Here is a 20,972-nt window from a genome sequence, read left to right on the forward strand (position 1 = left end):
CATTTTGTTCTTTACTCACTTCTTCAAAATACAGTTTGAGATTAAACGATTAAACTAAGGAGGGAAAGTGAACACGATCCAGTTGTCACCACTTTAAGAAGCTGTGAGTACAATAAACTGCTCTAATAAACCTCGAGTCAGCCATCAAAGCTGTCCACCCGACTGACCGCTCAACAGAAAGCATGAACGTCTGTCTTGTACAAATTAGCATGTTAGCATCCCTGCAGGTTTGATGACGGCGGCAGTAAACGTCGTTAAGTTTATGTCGTGGGTGACTTGGTTGTAGCTCAAACCTTCACATTTCTTCTTGGTCTTTGAATCATGTTAAAGATCCAAAACAACCAGTAGCTTTCCATGAGACAGCTTAAGGGAAATAACGGCTAACGCTAAAGCTAACTACACTGATTACTACAAGGATGAAACCTCATCCATAAACAGTTAGAAACATGCACAAATTAAAATGAAACTTCTTCAAACATGTTATTTAGTGTCGGTTTCCTTTCTCATCATTGTGCCAAATCTCTTTCCAAACACAAGTGTTGAGTTGATGTTATCGGTGACGTAGCTTTAGCTTTAGCTTTAGCATTCAGGAAAAACAAAGGTTGTTCTGAAACACTGACATGAGAACCAGGGTGAAGCGCCTCACAGAACACATTTACTCAATAAATGGATAAAACAAATTCATGTTCAGAGACGTGACTGACATTTCAGAAACTGCACCATTGCTGCTTTTGTGCATGGAAAAAGAGGACGTTAACAAAAGGTTCCATCATGCAGAAATTAAACGTTTTTTTCCACTCAACCTGACAAAAATTCTGTGAAATGAGCATGGAGCTGCAATACTTTGGCAGAGAGTTTAGTGATAAAGATTCTAATGAAGAGATTAATTCTGTTCTGTGGAGGACTGAGTCTTCCTCAGACAACCATGTTTTAAGATTTACTTTATTTTGGTCCACAGAAACATGAAAATCATTTGTGGGAAGGGAGAAAATGTTTCTTTCATGCACAACATCGTCTCCTCTTCAACCTGCTCAAACCTCCACAACACCAGACTGTTTATTAACTCAAATGAAAACTGCTTTCCAAAAAATGTTTTGGGAGCACAGTGACAGTTTGTGTACAGCACATTCAAATGAGCTCACATTACCTTTACAGATGGAGAAACAGACTGAAAAACACTGACAGAAACACAGATGCACCACCTCAATCTCTGCACACCTCACTTCAACGGTGATTCAAACAAGAAATTCCTGGAAAGATCTGTGCGATTAGCTAGAGCTCCATTTGAAGCCATTACTGACTGACTGCTGCAAACTTTATTCTACTCATCTTTAAAACTATACAATTTTGCATGTTAATGCTATCCTGCTGTGTACTTATTAAAGTACTCAGAAAGACAGAGTTTATGGCACCCATTCACCAGAATTTATTAAGTGGAAGTGGACTAATTGAACTCATTCTCTCCATAATTGGTACCAAATTAAATGCTTCTTTCCAAGAAACATTATAGGAAATTATTTGGAAACCGTGTAAAATGGAAGATTGAAAATGCTGGCTGATGTGACCTGCAGTAAACTAATCTGGTTCTGTACAACATCGTGTTACAGCAGTTTGTCAAGCAGTAATGAAGTATAATGTACAGGATTACACAAAGCTTCCATCTTTCACTCCTGCTGTCACAGAAAAGCCTGCTGATTTGTTTGGTTTTCGTCACTATTTTACAAACTGCTGTGACGTGTTGACTTGTTCTACAAAATGCAGATTGAAAACTGAAGCATGATTTGAGTCAGCAGCGTAAACATCTGTTGGCATGTACAAAGAAAAAACATTTCAAATATATTCATGCACTCTTGGCATCTGGAATCTCATTTACAAGAACAATGACAGCGACACATTACACGAGTTCATCGCTGACTCATCATCACCCAAAAACATACCTGAAACACCAAACAAGTCACGTCTCATGCTCTAACATCTCTTTAGAAAAACGTTGATGGTGAGAATGAAGCTGGCTGCTCCAAACACCCGACCTGCTGCAGCTTCAGGGGACACCAGTCTTTTGTACCGTTAAATGAAGTTTGGGACTGTGAGAAGAAAAATCAATATCAATCAATATCACTGGTTGACAGCTTTTTCTCTCCACACAATTCACGATGCTTTTTTCCTTGTGGAAAAGAAGACATTAATGTTTCCAGTCAGGAGCTAAATACAGAAAAGAAGAAGCTGAAGACACATGACTGAGCTCATGTGGGCGGACGTTACGTAGCTAGCGTAGGTTAGCTATGTTAGCTACGTAGCTAATGTAGGTTACGAGGTTACCTAGCTAGCTGTTAGCTAACGTTAGTGAAGCTTTCCTCCTCACCATGTAAAAAATAAATGATGATGATTTGCAAGTGATTTTTGATCTATTTCAACTTGTGTCAACATCCAGGCTGTTTCAGCAGGCCTTGCAGTGATTCTCATCTCGTCATTTCACTGGGGAATGAATGCTGACTGTTCACACCAAAGCTGTAAAGACTGACAGATTAACAGGATTTAATTGATTGAATTTGATTTACTGATCACAGATTTCTGATTGCACCTTTGAAATCTGAGTAGATCAATCTCAGTTCTGTTTAGCATTAGTAGTTTTTTGGGGTCATCTAAACATGCTCCAAATCTAAGCACAGCTGTAAAACGATTAAACAGCAGCTGATCCACCACCCATCAAGACCTTTTCTCAAGCTGCCTTCAAAGAGTGTGGAAAGGCAGGAAAGATAATCCATCACAAGGTGAGTATTTAAGGATGTAAACCCACCACATCGAGGCAGCCTCCATACAAATCTCCCCGTGGGCACCAATTATTGGCAACTCTTTTGTGCCGGAGGGGAAAAAATAGTAATAAATGTTCACAGTCACAGTCAGATTTATGGATTAATCAGAGCAGCAAGACATTCTTTCTGGGAAGATGTTGCTGCTGATTTTTTTGAAAAGCAATTCAGTTTTCAACAGCAGAAAGCCCAATTGAGACTGTTGTTAGCTGAACACCAGCCATTCAGTGGCAGAGCTTGGACACGAGCACCCTCCAGCCTGGTTCGTTCAGTTATCCTCACTAGCTATCGCTGAGCTGTGCGACCGCGTGTGACTGCAGCACCACGAAGAAAGAAACAATATAGATATAAATACCTCACTATCGTTACTATTTTCACTCAGTTTTTCCTACATATTTCAGAAGAGACGCTCATGTAGTTTTGTGTCTCAGATGCTAAGCAGACACGTCCTCATATCTGAACAAATATGCGAGATATAAAACGATATATGACCATAACCAGCAACAGGAGTGACGTGATGGATGTACAAAGCAGACACAGTTTGGTTCGGTTTAGGCACCAAACTACTTGGCTTCGCTCTTGTCGTAATTACTACGGCCACTAGAGGTCCCCGCCTAACAATGCACACGCGGCGGTCGTACTAAGCTGCTTGCACAGGAAGCCTGTACAGCTGCTTTTGTGCTGAGGCTGGCAGACACATGAAGCATAAAACAGTAAACAAGTGTGACAGTGCACCTCCAGGGTAAAATGAGACAAACAAATCAAAGTCATTCAGATTTAAAGCAACAAACACAGCTGCAGATTCATTTGCGTTTTGTGGCCAGAGCATGCTTTTACAAGTGAATAAATCTGATCTGTTCCACACGTGCGAGGTTTTAATTAAAACGCTTCAGCCAATCAGAAACAAGATTTCACCCAGCTTTTCATATAACGTAATCAAACAGAAACTTTTAAGCTGTTCCCTGATTGGCTGCGACACTCGAGTTTGCACGAGATTCCATATTTTACAAATTTATGACCTGCTTTTGTTTGTCTAATGAGTGGAGACGCAGACCAAACCAAATCATGCTGCCATGGTTGGCCTGGTCCCCGCCAGATGCCTCAGAGCTGAAGGAGACCAGAGGCAGAATTCATCCGAGACAGGCAGCTCCGACCAAAACCCTCCATCCACTTCACTCCACCAGGAGCCTCTTTCTGTCCTCATCGTGAACAAATGAAACGACTCTGTTTCCTGCTTTTAATCAAAGCCGAAAGCCTGTTCTTTTCATTCGAAGCTTTGTGTGATGAAACTGAACTTTCAGTACAAAAGCTTTCATTGAGGTATCACAGCAACAGCAGCAAACATGCCCAGTGTTTCCAATAAGCGTTTGTTCAGCACACCTAAAGCCGATAAAAAAGGTTCCCGGTGGACGTAGAGCTTTTGTCTCTCGTCTTCATTCTGCCTGTGTCCTTTTCTTCTCCTCTAGTCTCTTCAGCATGTTCAAGACCTTTCTTTTTTTAATCCTCTAATTCATTCAGTTTTCTTTTCTGGGTCTGTTCAGGTCTCTGTCCTGCCCTTATGGACTCTGCTGCTCCATGTTATTAATCAAAGGGTCTTTTTTCATGAACTGCAGATGTCTGATGGACCTCCACACACCCAGATAGCTGTCACTAACCGACTGACTAGAGGTAGTGTTTTCCCTTTGAAGGTGCTCCCTCTGCATCTCCAGCACCTCCTTTTCCGTCATGACGCTGGAATTCACGCCTGCCTCTCCATGTCCACCATCTCCTGTCCATGCCTCTCCGTTAGCCAGTCCAGCTGGTGCTGCCTCCTTCCCATCACTGCTCAACACTCCTTCTATCTCTGGATTCGCTGGATCGGATCCAGTGCCAGCAGCAGGTCCGTCGCCGCTCAGCGCTGGTTTCTCTCCGTAAGGCTCTCCCGGCAGCGCACCATCCTTTCCCGCCTCTTCCAGATTCTCATATAAGCTTTTCTTCTTCATCTCATAATATTTGACCACGCAGTAGGTAATGGAGCCCACGGTGTTGACCACCACGCCGCCGATGAACAACCCAGTCGGGGCAACATCACTGAACGCCAGCATGCCAACAGTGATGGTGGCAATGCTCTTGACTACACCAACAAAGCTGGTGGTGACGGCGGAGTTGATGTAGGTGCAATGCAGCGTGGTAAAGTTCATGGCACAGCCGATGAAGATACAGCAGATGAAGATGCCCGTGATGTGAGGGTCCTTCCAGCCTTCATACGACCACATGCTGATGGTGTCCAAGGAGATGATGGAGCACACCAGGAGCACCTGAGAAGGCAGCACAGATAAAGAAGAGTCACACAGAGGAAGAGTAAGAAAAACAGAGACAAAACAGAGGAGGAAGAGACAAAGAGGAAGGGAAGAAGAAAAGACGAGGCCGAAAGGGTCATGGAGGGAGGACTTAGGAGACGCACAATTTAAAACCCAGAGAAAGAGAAGTGAATGAAGCTCCTTTCATAACAGAAAAGAAAAAGACAATGAGAGAACAAAAGAAGAATAAAATGAGACAGAAGCAAATCAAAGAAGCAAAACGCTACTTCAAACTTCTGAGTGGGAATCAAACCCTTGACGGTCCGTACCGGTGAGGCCATGGTGGCGATGGCATACTGTGCTGTGAGCGGTCCGTACTCGCTGTCCAGGCTGCTTTTCTGGATCAGGACTAAGTAGGAGGCGTGGATGATGACCGCCAACACGCCGGTGACGTAACCGAAGGGGTCGCCGGTGAGATCGCCAGCACCTGTGGAGCATGTCAAGTCAAAATGCAAAAATCAAGAGGGTCAGACTGACTGGAAAAATTAACGTTAATAAGATAAATCAGATGTTTACACCAAAAACATACAAAACTTGAATGCAGATAAGTACTGAGTACTTTCTGAAGTATCATGCACGTAAAATGTGTCAGAATCCGTCCTTGTGATGGAGGAAAATCCCGCACTGACTGAAGTTTATTCATTCAGGTTTGTGAAAAGTTCCTTTGCTCTTCTGATCAGAAAAACTGATCAGAAGCTCAATTCTGAGGCTGTTTGTAAAGAGTTTTCTGATAGCAACTTCTCAGCGACCTGGTTAGTCAAACCCCACCAGAGTTTAAGCCCCGCCTGTCTTGAGTAGTCACTCCTCCATTGTGCAGGTGTGTAGGTGAACAGGTAAGTGTATGGATAATTATTTTTATTTGTATTTGCAGATAGAAGCTTTTTCAGACAAAACAGATGTTCATTATATTTTTTACAAGTAAGTTATGGCTAAAATTGGATGTTACTGAATGGTGGCTAAGCTAGGCTAAAGGTCTAAGTGTCAGGGGGGTAAAATTCAGGGACTGTTGTGATCATGGATAAAATAAATCAGTGTTAAAACAGAAAACAAACTGATCTCCAGCGTCAAAGTCAACACATCCTGAATTCCTCCCTGCAGAGTTCTGCAGTCGTACGATACCGTACGAACTTTCATCATATCAGAAACATGAGAACATCGTCTGAGGCGTTTTAAAGCTTCAAAGCTGCTCGTGACCCACTTTTTAGGCAACCTGCATATCAAACACTGAGAAAATGACATTATCTCATTTGATTAATCCACGACAGACATCTAGAAGATGTGACTACTGGATGTTTGACAGAAGAAAAATGTGATTAACGGCAGGATAAAACCCAGAATGATGAATCTGTCCATTGGATTTTGGTTTGGACCCCCCACCTACCCGAGATACACTGAGAGCATCAGCCGTGGAGATTGATTCAGGAAATTAATTGGCTGCAGGTTTTTTGTTTATGACTCCAGGATCATTAACAGTAATGGAAGAGGAAAATTTACTGCTGGGAAAGATGATTAAATGATCTTTACAGGAGCAGAGACTAACATAATGGTTAAGCATACAAGGAGAAGCCGTTTGGGATTTCTTCATGGAAACAACTAAAAGCTGTTATGGGTCAGACTCTGCTTTTGTGATTTCTTAGGAAAGTATATGAGAAAAGAGTAAAAGTCAAATAAGAATCCATCATCAGTCTTGTCACTACACAGTTAACTGACATTAGTGCAAAAATGGTGACAGTTTTGAGAAAACTACAGTAAATTCAGCCATTTTGTGTTGCAGAGTGAAGATTGTGTGTGTGTGTGTGTGTGTGTACTGTATGTGGACGACGCGTGTTTACCAGCCAGCGCAGCTCCCGCCGTGGTGATGATCACAGCGGTCACTACACCGATGGAGGGCACGCCGTTCCTCAGCACACACACGCCGATGCTGAGCGTGAAGAGCGGCAGGCAGCGTTTGAACACGACGTACATGGGCAGGCTGAGGCCACGCAGAGACCACAGAGTGAGTGTGGACTGCAGCGTGGAGAGGATACACACCGGGCCAAACTCCTGCGCACGCACACGCACACACACACACACACACACACACTTAGCAGGATGTGTTGGATCATTCACTCCAAGCTTATCCTCACCTTAATGACCACACCCCAGCACAACCCTCGTCATGTGCACCCTGTGGCCTGTGTGAACTGATTTAGTTAGTTAGTGTATTCACACAGCACACAAGAAGCGGCCATTAAGCTTTGTTCAAACAGTCGTGGTGCCCTGAAGGTGAATCCTGGAGAATTTGATCACGGGCTGATTTTAGCGCCACCAGCAGGTCTGACTTCCTCTCCTCCAGCACTTCAGTTCACTACGAGATACTGGAGCTGTAAAACTAGTAGCTTAATTCCTGTCGACTTCAGACAAAGTTTTAACATAATGCTAACCGAGCATGCTAGTTGTGTCCTGAAAATGTGATTGGAGCTCCTGGAGCTTACATGTTGACTTTGTTCACAGGTACCAACGCTAAACGTAGTGGCATTCATTCCCTCCTTTCAGTTTAAGGACTTACTTATTCACTTAGTTACTTTTACTTAATCAGATGTTACATCGCATTGCATGTCTGTATGGATTGTTGAAACAGTTAACAACATTGTTTCCCCAGTTCCTTCATAAAACCTGAAAGCATCTGCAGAGGAACAGCAGTCACATTCCAGCTTTACCTTCACACAGACTAATCACAGGGGTTTTATGAGCTGTACTGCAGCCAGCCACCAGGGGGCTACTCACATGTTTCATCTTGTCCATCTTTATATTCAGTCAATGCAAAAAAAACTATAGGGAGCACTGCCACTGCAGGAAATGAATTTAAGTAACCATACTGAAGAATATTCATACTGGTGTCTTAATTAAAACTTACATTTCAGATGAATTTCCTGTCGGTCTTTTTGACTGCAGTGAGTTTGATAAACAGTCTGCCAATAAAGTTAATGAAACGTCAGCCAATCTGTCAGTCAGACAATTATCAAGTCAATCAATCAATCAATCAATCAATCAATCATCAGATGGAAAATACCAGCAGGCAGCTACCAGTACTGAGCTGGTTTAGTGTTAGTCCCATCAGCCTGTAGGCTTTCAGGTTAACAATACACCAATAAACTGCAGTGATGATGATGATGATAAAATGTGTCATAAAACGAAGGCTGTGATTTACTTTCACACTCGGTTTGTCTCATACAGGAATGAAAGGATGGAAGTTTAATTTCATTTCATTTTAACTCTCTAAGTGAACTTTATTAAGTATAGAATGTGACCAGAACACTGTGGATCTGTTCGCCTTCCGTGATGCGTTTCAGAGAGGAAACTGGTTAGTTTTACAAAGTTAAACTGTGGATTTAAGACTGTTGGGGCCGCCGGAGGTGCCGGGGCCCCTGTTAGGGACCCTCACATTTCAGGCTTTACCTTGGAGAGCTGCATGCTGAACGGAGGAACCTCGATCTTCCCCAGCCGTCGGAGGGTCTCCAGAGTGAGCGCCGCGGTGCTGCTGGTCAGCAGCTGGATGAGCGTCAGGAAGTTGAAGTGATAATTACTGATGAGGAACTTGAGCAGGATGTTCAGAGAGCCCGAGAACACGCCGTGCGCAACGGCCACGGAAATCCCCTGCAGGCGGCTCTTAAACACGTCCATGGTGGTTCGCTGGTGTGGACAGGAGATAAGAGACAGAGACGCTGTGACGCTCGGCGGTCCTCCTCACAGCCCGGTTGGGACAGGTCTGGTCTCGGAGATGAGGGGGAGGGTTCGGGTTTTACGCACAGCTGCGACGCGCTGCTGCTGGACGGAGAAGCGGGAGCGAAGGGAGGACGTGAGGCCGTGAAAAGCCCCCGTTTGTACCGACCGCGACGGGAGAGTCTGCATCCAGGAGCTTTTACACTCAAGACGTGAGAGCTGAAGAAGAGAGCTCACGATGCTCCGCTCGCCTCTTCGGGCTTTTCTCGAGTTTAACCCGCAGTTCACACTCAGATTCACGGACCTCAGCTGCATTTAATAAAAATATTCACAAACTCAAAGTCACTTTCTGCTTTGGTCTCCACAGACTCCAGCCGTCACTTTTCTCTGCGCTTCTGCTCCAAAAAGGATCAAAAAGACTGTGAGGGACGCAGAGGAGGCGGGAAGGGGACAGAAGTAGTGAGTCCCTGCCAGCAGAAGACACACGTACAGGACGAGTACAGTACGGGGACGTCGTCCTCTGAGACCGGCCGGGGAGATATGACATTTTGCCGCAGCGCTTGGCGGTCTACCCGAGAGGGAGGGAGGAGAGAGAGAGGAGAGGGAGAGAGAGAGAGGGGGAGGAGGGAAGAAGAAGGGGGGGGGGGGGTGAGGAGGGAGCTGGAGTGTGAGGGGGAGGAGGAGGATGGAGTTCAGCGGTTCCCCACAGAGACCTCCATCCTCTGAGGTGGATTTTTTAATCGGAGGTTCATCATCTGGTGAGCCTCTGGAGGGGCCCGACCCCTCAGGTATATCTGGTGAGCCTCTGGAGGGGCCCGACCCCTCAGGTTTATCTGGTGAGCCTCTGGAGGGGCCCGACCCCTCAGGTTTATCTGGTGAGCCTCTGGAGGGGCCCGACCCCTCAGGTCTATCTGGAGAGCGTCTGGAGGGGCCCGACCCCTCAGGTTAATCTGGTGAGCCTCTGGAGGGGCCCGACCCCTCAGGTATATCTGGTGAGCCTCTGGAGGGGCCCGACCCCTCAGGTCTATCTGGAGAGCGTCTGGAGGGGCCCGACCCCTCAGGTCTATCTGGAGAGCGTCTGGAGGGGCCCGACCCCTCAGGTTAATCTGGTGAGCCTCTGGAGGGGCCCGACCCCTCAGGTCTATCTGGAGAGCGTCTGGAGGGGCCCGACCCCTCAGGTCTATCTGGTGAGCCTCTGGAGGGGCCCGACCCCTCAGGTCTATCTGGTGAGCCTCTGGAGGGGCCCGACCCCTCAGGTCTATCTGGAGAGCGTCTGGAGGGGCCCGACCCCTCAGGTTAATCTGGTGAGCCTCTGGAGGGGCCCGACCCCTCAGGTCTATCTGGAGAGCGTCTGGAGGGGCCCGACCCCTCAGGTTTATCTGGTGAGCCTCTGGAGGGGCCCGACCCCTCAGGTTTATCTGGAGAGCGTCTGGAGGGGCCCGACCCCTCAGGTTTATCTGGTGAGCCTCTGGAGGGGCCCGACCCCTCAGGTCTATCTGGTGAGCCTCTGAAGGGGCCCGACCCCTCAGGTTTATCTGGTGAGCCTCTGGAGGGGCCCGACCCCTCAGGTTGGACCAAACTAACTGTGTATACAGTAGTTCAAAGTGTCTCCAGCTGCTCTGACACTCAGGCTGCAGTGTTAACCATCTGATGCTGTCACACACACACACACACACACACACACGTTTCACTGCAGTATTTTTACTACTGACACAATTGAAATCAGCTGGACTGAGAAGGACCACATGAAAAGCTAACGTAAGATCTTACACATGAAGGCACCAACCCAGCGGAGAAAGGAACAGCTGGTATGAGGTGATGCAGCATGAAGAAACACCAAGGACACCAGCAGATGGTCCAGAGGGTCCAGCCAGGAGACCAGAGCTCAGGTCCCACGTGAAACTGAAAGCAAACGCTGACATGTTTGAACTTAAGCTCGTATCATGTTTGTAACGAGTAAACTTCTTTTACCCCAAACCACGATCACATGACTGAATGACTCGTGTTCTGGGTCAGACTATTTGAACTGGTTGTCAGACTGAAGAAGACCTTAAGGAGTGTCGCCGTGTCGCCAACCCGCTGTGAGAAGCTCCCTCCTCCCTCAGGGCAGTCGAGACGTGTCAGTCCGCCGGTCGGAGACGCCGCCTCACTCACGTTGACGCCATCCTGAGCAGATCAAAGCAGCCCCGCGTCGGCGAGCTGCCGTCTTCTCTTCTCTCCTCTCGGTTCAGTTCAGTTCGCTTTATTGGCGTGACAGATGAAGGATTTGTATCTCACCAAAGCCTTCGCAGGGATTAAATGAATCAGAAAATGAACAGATTAAATAATCAGCAGGTTCTGCCGAGGTACAGCAGCACGTAGCAGCAGCTTAGAACATCCGAACGCAGAACACTGGAGTAACTGGGTTCTTTCATTATCGATCAGCCCATCGATTATCTCACACTCCAATTACCAGTCTGTCAGATGTTCTGGGGCCGCAGGTGACGTCTCCAGATGTCTTATTTTGGTTGTTTATTTGCAGCCTGGACATTCTCAGCCCCGAGGGGGTTCAAAGACGTCAGTGGTTCTGTGGTCAGTTGACTGTCAGTGCTCATTTCATCCAGGGCAGTTTTGTCATGTTAGATTGAGTCCAGAGCTTGTAGGGACTGAATGTTTCATCCTTCCTGTAGTTGATCACACCTGCTTTGTGGAGCAGATTTCATGACGGTGAAACACACTACGAGGCCACAGTCGGGCTTTTCTAAAGCAACTGTGTGTTGCAGCATCAAGATTCACCTTCACTGGAGTTAAACGACGAAGCAGTCAGCAGAAACACAGGCGGCTTTCCTTCCTGTTTGTTTGGATGTTTGCCATCCTGGTGGAGAACCTGTCTTATTTTCTCTTCCTCCTCCTTATCAGAAACAGAGGCATCACTCACAACAGGCGTGGAAATGACCGGGACAATGTTTTAATTGAAATGCTTCATCAGAGAATCAGTTTGGAGGCCACGAGGGAGGAAGATCCGCCCTTATCGAGCACAGACCGTTAGCTTCCAATTAACAGGCGGAGACCGAGGAGGACGGAGACGCTTTCAAACACGAGGAGATTAAGACATGGCTGAGGATTTAAACCGACACTGTGCTCAGCTGGGGAGGAAAAAATGTATGCATCCATTATTCCACACGCTAAAGGTAATATAGATTAGGCCGAGTAATTTAGCACAGCACAGCCCATTAAGATGGAGCACACAATCAACTGGAAAACAGGAACATTTCCTGCTGCTCTGCTGACTCTGTGCAGATTCAGTCTCAGTTTTTCAGGTTTAAGTTCTAAATATAATTTAATAAGAACACAACCGATGCTGACCAGTGAAGGCTTCAACTACACTCAAACACTTTTGTTACCGTTAAAATGCTCTCATGCTTTAACACGGATGGCGGTGAAGTGTTGGGACAGTCGCTTCATTCTTACGTCTTCTGAAAGAGTCGTCTTCGTGATGCGCTCGCTCGACGTGACAGCTGGCAGCAGTATCAAGCGGGTCTTCAGGGTGGCGTCCGTATTTCTTGACGGGAAAGATGAAAACAAGGCGAAAAACGGTGAAAGAAAAGAAACAAAGTAGAGCATTTAGCAGCCAGAGAGCAGAAGTTTCCCTCAGGAGGAGCTGGAGACCAGAACCAGGAGCTAACAGAGCTGCCTTGTGGACCCCAACCACATCATGAGTCAGCTGAAAGCTTCGGGGATCGGTTCATATTAATCTCCAACGGCTCTTTCCAAAGTCAACAATCAGCTTTTAATGGCTGCTCTGAAAATACTTACTGTCCTTGCATTGATATTGATCATGGACTAAGAAACGTTCTGTGTGAACTGCTCCTTTAAAATGAATCTACAGTAAGAGCACTTCTCACCACCTTTATTGAAGGCACTGGACACATACGATGTTGGTCACAGCTGACATTTTCTCCTCCGGGTTGACAGAACATCACTGAGATGAAGAAGCAGCAGATGAGGACATCCTGGATCACACACAGCGCAAAACATCCTGATTTACGTGATTCACAACAACACCTGCTGAAGCAAAAGCTCATCGGGTTCTTTACGTAGCAGGGTCACATTCACAGCACGCTAAAGCTTTTCCGCCTCCTGGCTGCTAACATGTGTTTGGGTTCTCACACATTTTGAATGGTGTCAGACTGGAAACAGCAGGAACGTTCTCAAAGCCTGGCGCTGATAGTGAGCCTGTGCCTGAGAGACTCAGTGAGGACGACTCAAAGTGAAGCTTTCACTTAGAGTCAAACACACGTCTCTCACAGTCCTTCGTCTGAGCTGCTGTACCGCGTCACCCGTTGTCCAACGTGTCCCAGCCTGGTGTCCAGCTGTGTTCAGCGCGATGCAGTCCCAGCACAATCACAATGTGTGTGTGTGTGTGTGTTCTATGGTGCTGCAGTGTGTGTTCCAGCAGACAGACAGGCAGGTGTGTAGATCTTCACCGTCTCGTCCCAGGAACAGTCGACCACCTGCAGCCAACACAGCACAGTTAGAGATCAGAGAGGAGGACGGACAGCAGGTCGGATCAACCACAGGTTCAAAACGCGCTCTTTTCCTATTGGCTGACAGGATCCTAAAGTAAAACATCACAATGAAAAAGCAGAATGATGAGTGGCGTTCACTTTTTTGGCTGTTAGTTTGCAGTAACAACTTCCTGTTCTGTCTTTCGTCTGATCACTTCCTGTCACAACAACCGCCAACAATCTGGTGATTTTTGGCTCAGGTAGGTCACCAGTTCAGACCAGTCCGTCGCCCCCTTTCAGCAGGACAAGACCGGACCGGCTGCTGAAGCCCGTCTGCGTTAGCCATTAGCTTCAGCTAATGGAGAGGACAGACGCTCGGGGAGGACAGACGCTCACCGTCTCCTCTGGTGCGCACTTAGATCAAAGTGTTCCACCTAAATTGCTCTCCGTCATCAGGTCTGGGACAAACGCATTAGTCGTCTTCCCTTCTCTCTCCTCCATTTTTTCCTTCATATTCTTCCTTTTCCAGGAGCGGCCAGAAGAGCAGAGAGCAGTTTGTCAGCAGCTACAAGACGGACGTCCTCATTTAGCGTAATTCAGCCTCTGGCTTTCATCTTTCAGCACTAATGTGCACTTCCTGTCTCAAGGTAAAAAAGGCAGATTGCCTTTAAGCTTTAATCATGTAAGAACAGAAGAACAGCAGGTAGAAAAACTAATTCGTATTTCATTTTTGTTGCGAATCTCCCTCTGTGTTTTCTTATATTTTCTATTTTTTGACACCAAAGTCCAAACTTTCTTTGCACTGTGGACTGTTTTCCCGTCTCTTGTTGGTGTGAGACTTTCAGTAGCAGCCGAAGCAGCACAATCAAAAGCCAGCCATAAACAACAAAACCGAGCAGGTGCGCCCAGGCTCAGGTCTCAGACACAAAGCGCTTCACTTTCTGAACGGCTTCAGATGACAGGGTGGAGGACAGCCTGCAGCTTGTCTCCTCCTTCGCTATCAGCGGGACGACACGCTGCCTCTCTGTCGTCTCTCCTGGCTGCAGAACACACAGCGGCTGACGAGCTCTCGGCTTTCAAAATAAAACACAGCAAAGCCACTTCGCAGTCGCTCTGCATTCAGGTGCAACAGCGAAGCAGAAGTGGAGGCTGCAGCCTGCTGGGAGGCTGTGGGATCATAATTACATGACTGTCAGTTGGTTGCATTTTGGGTGTGAAGGTCCTAAAAACCTGCAGGCAGCACAGCCAATCAGAAACCAGCAAACCACGAATCCAACATCCAACAGCCTTGTCCCCATCTGAGAGAATTTCAGTTTTAGATGAGAAAAAAAAATTGCTCAAATGTTGTTTTAAATGTAACTTAAGTGCTAATGTTAGCATGCTAACATGCTCAACTTGTGACATGTTGGATGAAATAAGTGCTGGCTGGCAGACATTGAAACATTTCCAGGTGGCTCCTCTTCACTGGTTAAAGTCACATCCCAGTCACTTATTACATTTTGGTCACATTTAACTGACGCTGTGTGTTAGAACTGAACTGAAATGAAGGATTTCAGTGGTCCAACATTTGGATCTCAAGCTACTGGAGCTAACTAGCAAAGCCGCCACCAGACAGAAATGAGCGACTGGCCTGTAAGGGTCGAGCTTCACAAGCAGGTAATGACAACAATTCCTCCAAATTAAAAGACTGAATAAGCTGAACCTGATCTGAATCAATCATTTGTTTGAGAGGTTTCGCTGGTTGTCAGCTGTGCGGCCACGCTGCGGCACGCCGACTGTTTGATCTGCACACAAACGCAGCATTCGGGTTCACGGCATGAGTAAGCAAAACAGTCGTTCAGTGAGTCAGCCGCAGAGGAAGAGGAATGTCCTTCTTTAATTAACTTTAACAGCCGGCCATAATGGAAAGGCGAACGCAGCAGCCAAGACTGCAGCAAAGCACAAAGACAGCAAGAGAGAAATGAAAAGATGTGTAACGAGGAGGGGAGCAGCGGCACAAAGGAGGAGGAACACCAGCAAAAGGCCACAAGACGAAGCTGAAAGTCTCACTGATGAACGACGTCCTTTAATGCCTCTTTTATGTCTCATAACAAGGAAAAGACGAATGAAGAAGCCGTAATTAAAAGAGGCAGAAGGCGCCCGGCGGTCAGTGCGGTGCACGCTGTTGTTATCACGGCTGTTGTCACGGTGACGGTGCTCTGAGTGACAGCTCAGTGACACCTCCTCTGGGACCACAGAGTCATCTGCAGTCTATTTTCCTGTTGAACACATTTTGTCTGTGAACTGTCCATCACAACTTCCCACAAGAGTCCATAACGTCTCCGTTTTGTGAAGACCCGTTCTGTAAACTCAAAAAGAAAGCAGAAAAGACGTCGCATGTGAGGACGGAGAAACCCAAAAACATTTAATATTTTTGCATGAAAAGTGAAGCAAATTATGAAATGATTCCCTTTTGAGCTTACAGACAGGAAGTCAGAAGGTTTTGAGAGACAGACGAACACTTTGCTGGCTCTGGTCTTTTCATGGGATCTGAAAATCAAACTACAGTGCGTAAAAGGAAGTTCTGGTGACTGTATTAGTACCACAATGCAGTACACTGACACTGTCGTACTTTGATAGGAGTGTCCCAACGTATTTCTCACTTTGGAGTTCAAATGTAAAGGTGGCTGACTTACATCCTGCAGTTCTTTATGATTTATCACCACCATCCTCACACACGCACACACACACATGCACATGCACACACACACACAAAGCTAAAGTCCCCTGTGCCTGTGTGTGTGTGTGTGTGTGTGTGTGGCCTGCAGTGCTGTGAGCAGGGTGATCCATCACACACATGTGGCTACGCCTGGATAAGACCAGAGACCACAGCAGAGAGGAAGTGTGTGAGAGGGCGATAGAAGAGGGAGGAAACGGGTGATCAGGGCTGAAGGGGAGAAGGGGAGCAGAGTAAAAGTAAAAGTAACGACCGCGAGGCTGTGAGAGTAGAGACAAATAGAAAAGAAAGATGAGACTCAGTGAAGAAGAAGAAGTAAAAGGTGAGTGTGAGCTGCAGCAGATTAGAGCGGGCTGCCATGTTTGTGAGTTCACTCTGAGTCCCGACAACAAAACACTAATAGAGCACATAATTCCCCAAGACCTTTAAACACATCTCAGCGGTCCGCAGCCCGACGCTCGCCACGCCTGCCGCTCACACAGGTTACCCGAGGGCCTTCCTGTCCGCTGGCAGCCATGTTGGACGAGCCTCGGTTCTAAAAAGCTTTAGTCTTAGGGCCGCCTTGTGACTTCCTGCTGCACAGCGGCACATTTAATGAGGGTTCAGTCAGCAGCCGCCGTGGACACACGGACACACATGGGACGCACTGACACGGCTGCAGGTCTCCGTGGGAACAGAGAGCTGAGTCATGTGTGACCAGTGATATTCTGTCCGAGCAAACCGCTGAGACGTCACCTTATTGAAGCCTTCTTCTGCACGCGGAAGAGCGAGCGACTTTTCAACATGAATTAAATGATTAATTCTCTTCTGCTGTGTGCGCTAAAGGAAGACGCTGGATGTGGACTCTGACTAATGATGCAACAGTGAAACCGAGCAGAAAAGACACAACCTGACGCCTGAACTGAATACTGACAACATGACATCCTCATCCCAGCATCAGCGGGACTTGGTTTCCTGGTGGTGTGCTGACGGAGGGTAGAGGGTGGAGAAACGCTGGAGAAAGCGGAGGGGAGATCTGCTGCGTGACGTCACAGTCCCTGGCTTCAGTCCAGCTCATTACTGATGCTGTCCTCCCACACACACATCATTACTGCCTCTCTGACGGACTCGGACACGCAGCTGCATCACACACACACACACACTTCCTCCCCCCCGTCGTTATCTCAGTCCTGGACAACAGCTCACTTTGGTTCTCCAGAAGGCTGTTTGTGGTTCAGAGATGGAAATAAAAACTGTGGGGCTGAAGGTTAATGTGAAGACAGAAACATGTTGTCTTCCATGTTTCTGTCCACAGACATCAGGAGGAGACCACACACACACACACACACACTCACACACTCCACAGCTTCAGCAGCACAGCTGAACAGTCTGAGGACAAACTGCAGTCACAATTTCCACAGCAATTTGTGTCTGAGAATGAAAATGTTGATGATTCTGCTTCTCGTCAGCTGTAACCGTTTGGAAAAATGCACAATTTGTGCAGAAGTGAAATTTCCTCAGCATCCTGTCTTTGTGGGCTGCAGCTCTGGGGGTTGGGCGCTGAAGCCTCCAGTGAGATTTCAGTCCTTTTCAGTATGAAAGCCGACATGCAGGTTGATTTTCGGACGGCTGCCCTGAGGCAGGGAAATCAATCCCGGAGCCGACGCTCCACTCAGCGGAGATGTGTGCAGCAGTTATGGGCTAAAACACACGGTCGGATATAAAGACTGAACACTGAAGGCCTCAAAGTGTCTCCAGCACAGCTGAACTTTCCCTGAACCACTCTGAGTGGTACGAGCGACCACCTCAGCTCACGTCCCTCTCAGCGTGGTTTCTGTCACCATTTCCCACGCGTTCATCTGCTGACACAAAGCCGCACTCTGCTGGCAGAGACGTTCACCGCTTTGCTCTGGACGTTTACTACAGCGCGACAGAGACGCCGCCTGTCCAAATTAGCCAAAAAGTGGATCAAGCGCCAGTGGCCTTTTCAGTCCACCGCTTCCTTGGCCAGACGCCCTGGAGGACACGGGTCCCTGACAGCCTGCGTCACGGCGCGTGGGTGAACCTCGGCTGCCTCGAGTCCACACAGGATGATGGATGGCCTCGTTTTAACATCGAAAAGTGGCTGCGATCGGACGGTTACCCTCACTCGACAGAGAGACAAAGACGGACGAGATGCTCCTAAACCTAAATCACTTTTTATTCCATTAAGGTAAATAAGATGTGAAGTAACGAAGTCTGCGATGTTCAAAGAGCCGCTCTGTGAGGCTGTCGGTGCAGCTAAAGCAACCGTCCGTCCAGGCTCATCCAGGTCTCAGACACATCCTGCAGGTTTTTATGCTGCCAGGCTCATTTGTTTCCTCCTGCGTGTTTAGTGAAGCGTAATCCCCACCGGCAGCAAACTTCCTGTTCTTCACATGTCATAAACTTATCAGCACCATGTAAAGCGATGGACCAAACCCTCAGGGTTCAGTGCGAGCACGCGGAGCTTTAAACGAACTTTAAACTGACCACATGCAGGTCTCTGAAGGGCTGAGGAGGACTTGGTGGCTTTTATGTAGTTACAGGATTTCATGGTTTTAGTGTTTGCACTTGTTTTATCCATTATTTATTTTATTCTTGAATGTTTTACTGAACTCAGACTTATTTTGTGTTGTGTTTTCATGTTATTTTTTGTCTTTTGTATCCTGGCACATTCAGTCTCAGCTGCCTCTTCACCACAGTCCAGGACCCACAGACATCTGTTTGCACCGTGGTCAGTCGGGCCCTGGTCCCGCCCGAGACCAAACCCTGACGGGCGGCTCTCAGGTTCTCAGTGTCAGATCCACGTCTCAGCGCACCTGCAGCCACCTTCAGGATTTCTGGAAGTTTAGTAAGACTGACTACAATAAGAGACAAACAGGTGTGTGTGTCTCACCTGGTCGGGGACATGCAGGTTAAAGTCGAGTCCACAGACAAACTCTGAGTGATGCTCCACAGTGTCCACGAGAGGCCGCGTCCTGCTGTAATCCCAGAACCTGCAAACACACACACGACATGTTTCACTGGGTGAAGGAAGAGGTTTAACACACTGCAGAGAGAGAGAAGATGAGATGGATAAAAATAAAGATGGATAAGAAATAAAAGAAAAAAGGAGAGCAAGAGACAGAGAGAGACGAGAAGAGGACAGAAGAAAAGAGCCAATAAAACACAGCCTCCAGACTTCAGGCAGCAGCAGCCAATCAGACTAATTGAAAGGCCGTTTCTCTTCCTGGTCCTGACAGAGTAGTGTTAGTGTGTGTGTGTGTGTGTGTGTGTGTGTGTGTGTGTGTGTGCCAAAGCCCTGACGCAGCAAACACTCCCTCCAGACTCATCCACTTTGCAAATGTAATGAAATCATTTTCAGAGGGAACACTGCAGCTCCCATCGGGCTCCATTAGACCTGTATTAATACTGCAACACACACACACACACACACACACACACACACACACGCACTGAGTGATGGGTGTCTGGGGAGAGCTCCGCATTGAGAGTGTAAATCATGGCTCACACTCACTCACACTAATCTAATCTTCTCTCATTAGCTTAACACAAATATCAAAGTCTCATTCATTTCAAGCTAATTCAGTTTTGTAGTTTTTAAACATGATTTTTTGATTTGAAAGAAACGTGAGCAGCAGACTTCAAACCCGTGATGGAAACACACTGTGTGTCCTTAACACATCTTAACACAAGTCAGGATGAACACACTGCAAAGCAACACGTAAAAGCAGAGCAGATCGTCTCCATCAGCCTGAAGGTACCTGAACATGTTCTCAAACTAGAGTCACAAAAGAGACGACGCAAAAGGACTTCTGATTCATTTAACTCGAACATTTAGGGCCACACGCGAACTCACATTTTACAGTCGATCCCAGAGTCAAAGACTGAGAGGTGAAGCAGAGACGTGTGACCATGAAGACACATCATATGTTTACGTTCCTGTATGAACTGATGGAGAATACAGATGAGTGCATGTTCACACAGCACACTGAAGTGAACTGTGCTGCGCTTTGGGACCGGAGCTGAACGGACACTTCCTGTAGGTGCTGAAGCTGCAGCCACAGACACACGGAGTGAAACTCATCGTCTGTTGTGAGCCAAACAGTCAGCTCGTTATCAGCCGCTGCTGCGTTCGCTGGCAGCGGGTCGTGTCCAACGCGACCGAGTGTCATCGACAGGATTCGTGCACAGGACAAGTGAAATCAGGATCGTGACCAAAGTGCTTTGGTCGGTTCACGTCCAGGCTGATCAGAGTCACTTCCTCCCAGTCACAGGTGTTTTAATCTTTTATCTTCAGTAATTCAAACTGATCAGCTCAACAGTTGTGACCTTCTCACAGAATATTTTGATGCGTGAAACGAGAGGATGTGACGCCTGTCTGTGTTTAATATCACACAAACTGCATAACCAAATGTTCCTGCTCACAAATGGACGTTTTATATGTGAAACATTCAGTCTTTACTCTGGAAAATCAGCTGTTAGTGAAAATAACAAAGACAAAACTCAATACAACCTGCACTGAAGAGCTGGCACTTATTTCTGACAACAGACAGACTCCAACTACAGGCTTAGCTGACGTGTGTGTGTGTGTGTGTGTGTGTGTGTGTGTGTGTGTCCCAGTTAGACAAATACACTGTGTTATATGTTCAATGAGGCCTGCGCTGTCTTTTGTCCATGGTAGGTAATTATTTAGCTTGTATTGTGGTTAATTCTGTGGAAGCTTCAATTCACCTGTCAGCTGCGCGTGTGTGCGCTTCATTATCACTATGAAACTCACACAGCAGACAGAAAGAGAAAGAGAAGCATAACAGGATGCCAAAGCCTTCAGGTGGAGAAGAGACACGAGGAGGAGGAGGAGGAGAGTGATGTGATCCTCCTGCCAGTCGACATCACTGATGCTTTTAATCGAAACAGG

The 20,972-nt window shown here is 47.0% G+C and overlaps 2 protein-coding genes across 4 annotated transcripts in view; both read right to left on the reverse strand.

Annotated features, from left to right (window-relative positions):
* Window positions 1-926: 926 nt before the first annotated feature.
* LOC124050304 (solute carrier family 35 member D3) lies at window positions 927-9,415 on the reverse strand. Its single transcript, XM_046372677.1, has 4 exons — window positions 8,588-9,415; window positions 6,982-7,192; window positions 5,419-5,576; window positions 927-5,107 (listed from the first exon to the last, which is right to left on the reverse strand). Exons 1-4 carry the CDS (start codon window positions 8,810-8,812, stop codon window positions 4,367-4,369), a joined length of 1,335 nt encoding a protein of 444 aa, XP_046228633.1. The 5' UTR covers window positions 8,813-9,415; the 3' UTR covers window positions 927-4,366.
* A 3,308-nt stretch (window positions 9,416-12,723) lies between these two features.
* Window positions 12,724-20,972, reverse strand: part of pex7 (peroxisomal biogenesis factor 7) — a 20,181-nt gene continuing 11,932 nt past the window's right edge. The window contains exons 10-11 of one of the 3 annotated variants that reach the window (XM_046372681.1): window positions 18,951-19,050; window positions 12,724-13,344 (exon numbers count right to left, since the gene is read on the reverse strand). In XM_046372681.1, the coding sequence (XP_046228637.1) occupies window positions 13,261-13,344; window positions 18,951-19,050 (184 nt within the window). In that variant the 3' untranslated portion in view covers window positions 12,724-13,260. Of the gene's footprint in view, window positions 13,345-14,976; window positions 15,687-18,950; window positions 19,051-20,972 lie in introns of those variants that run through there. The other 2 variants (XM_046372682.1, XM_046372679.1) reach the window with 2 other exon arrangements.

This window comes from Scatophagus argus, chromosome 19, assembly GCF_020382885.2.
Source record: "Scatophagus argus isolate fScaArg1 chromosome 19, fScaArg1.pri, whole genome shotgun sequence".
NCBI classification, from domain to species: Eukaryota; Metazoa; Chordata; class Actinopteri; family Scatophagidae; genus Scatophagus; species Scatophagus argus.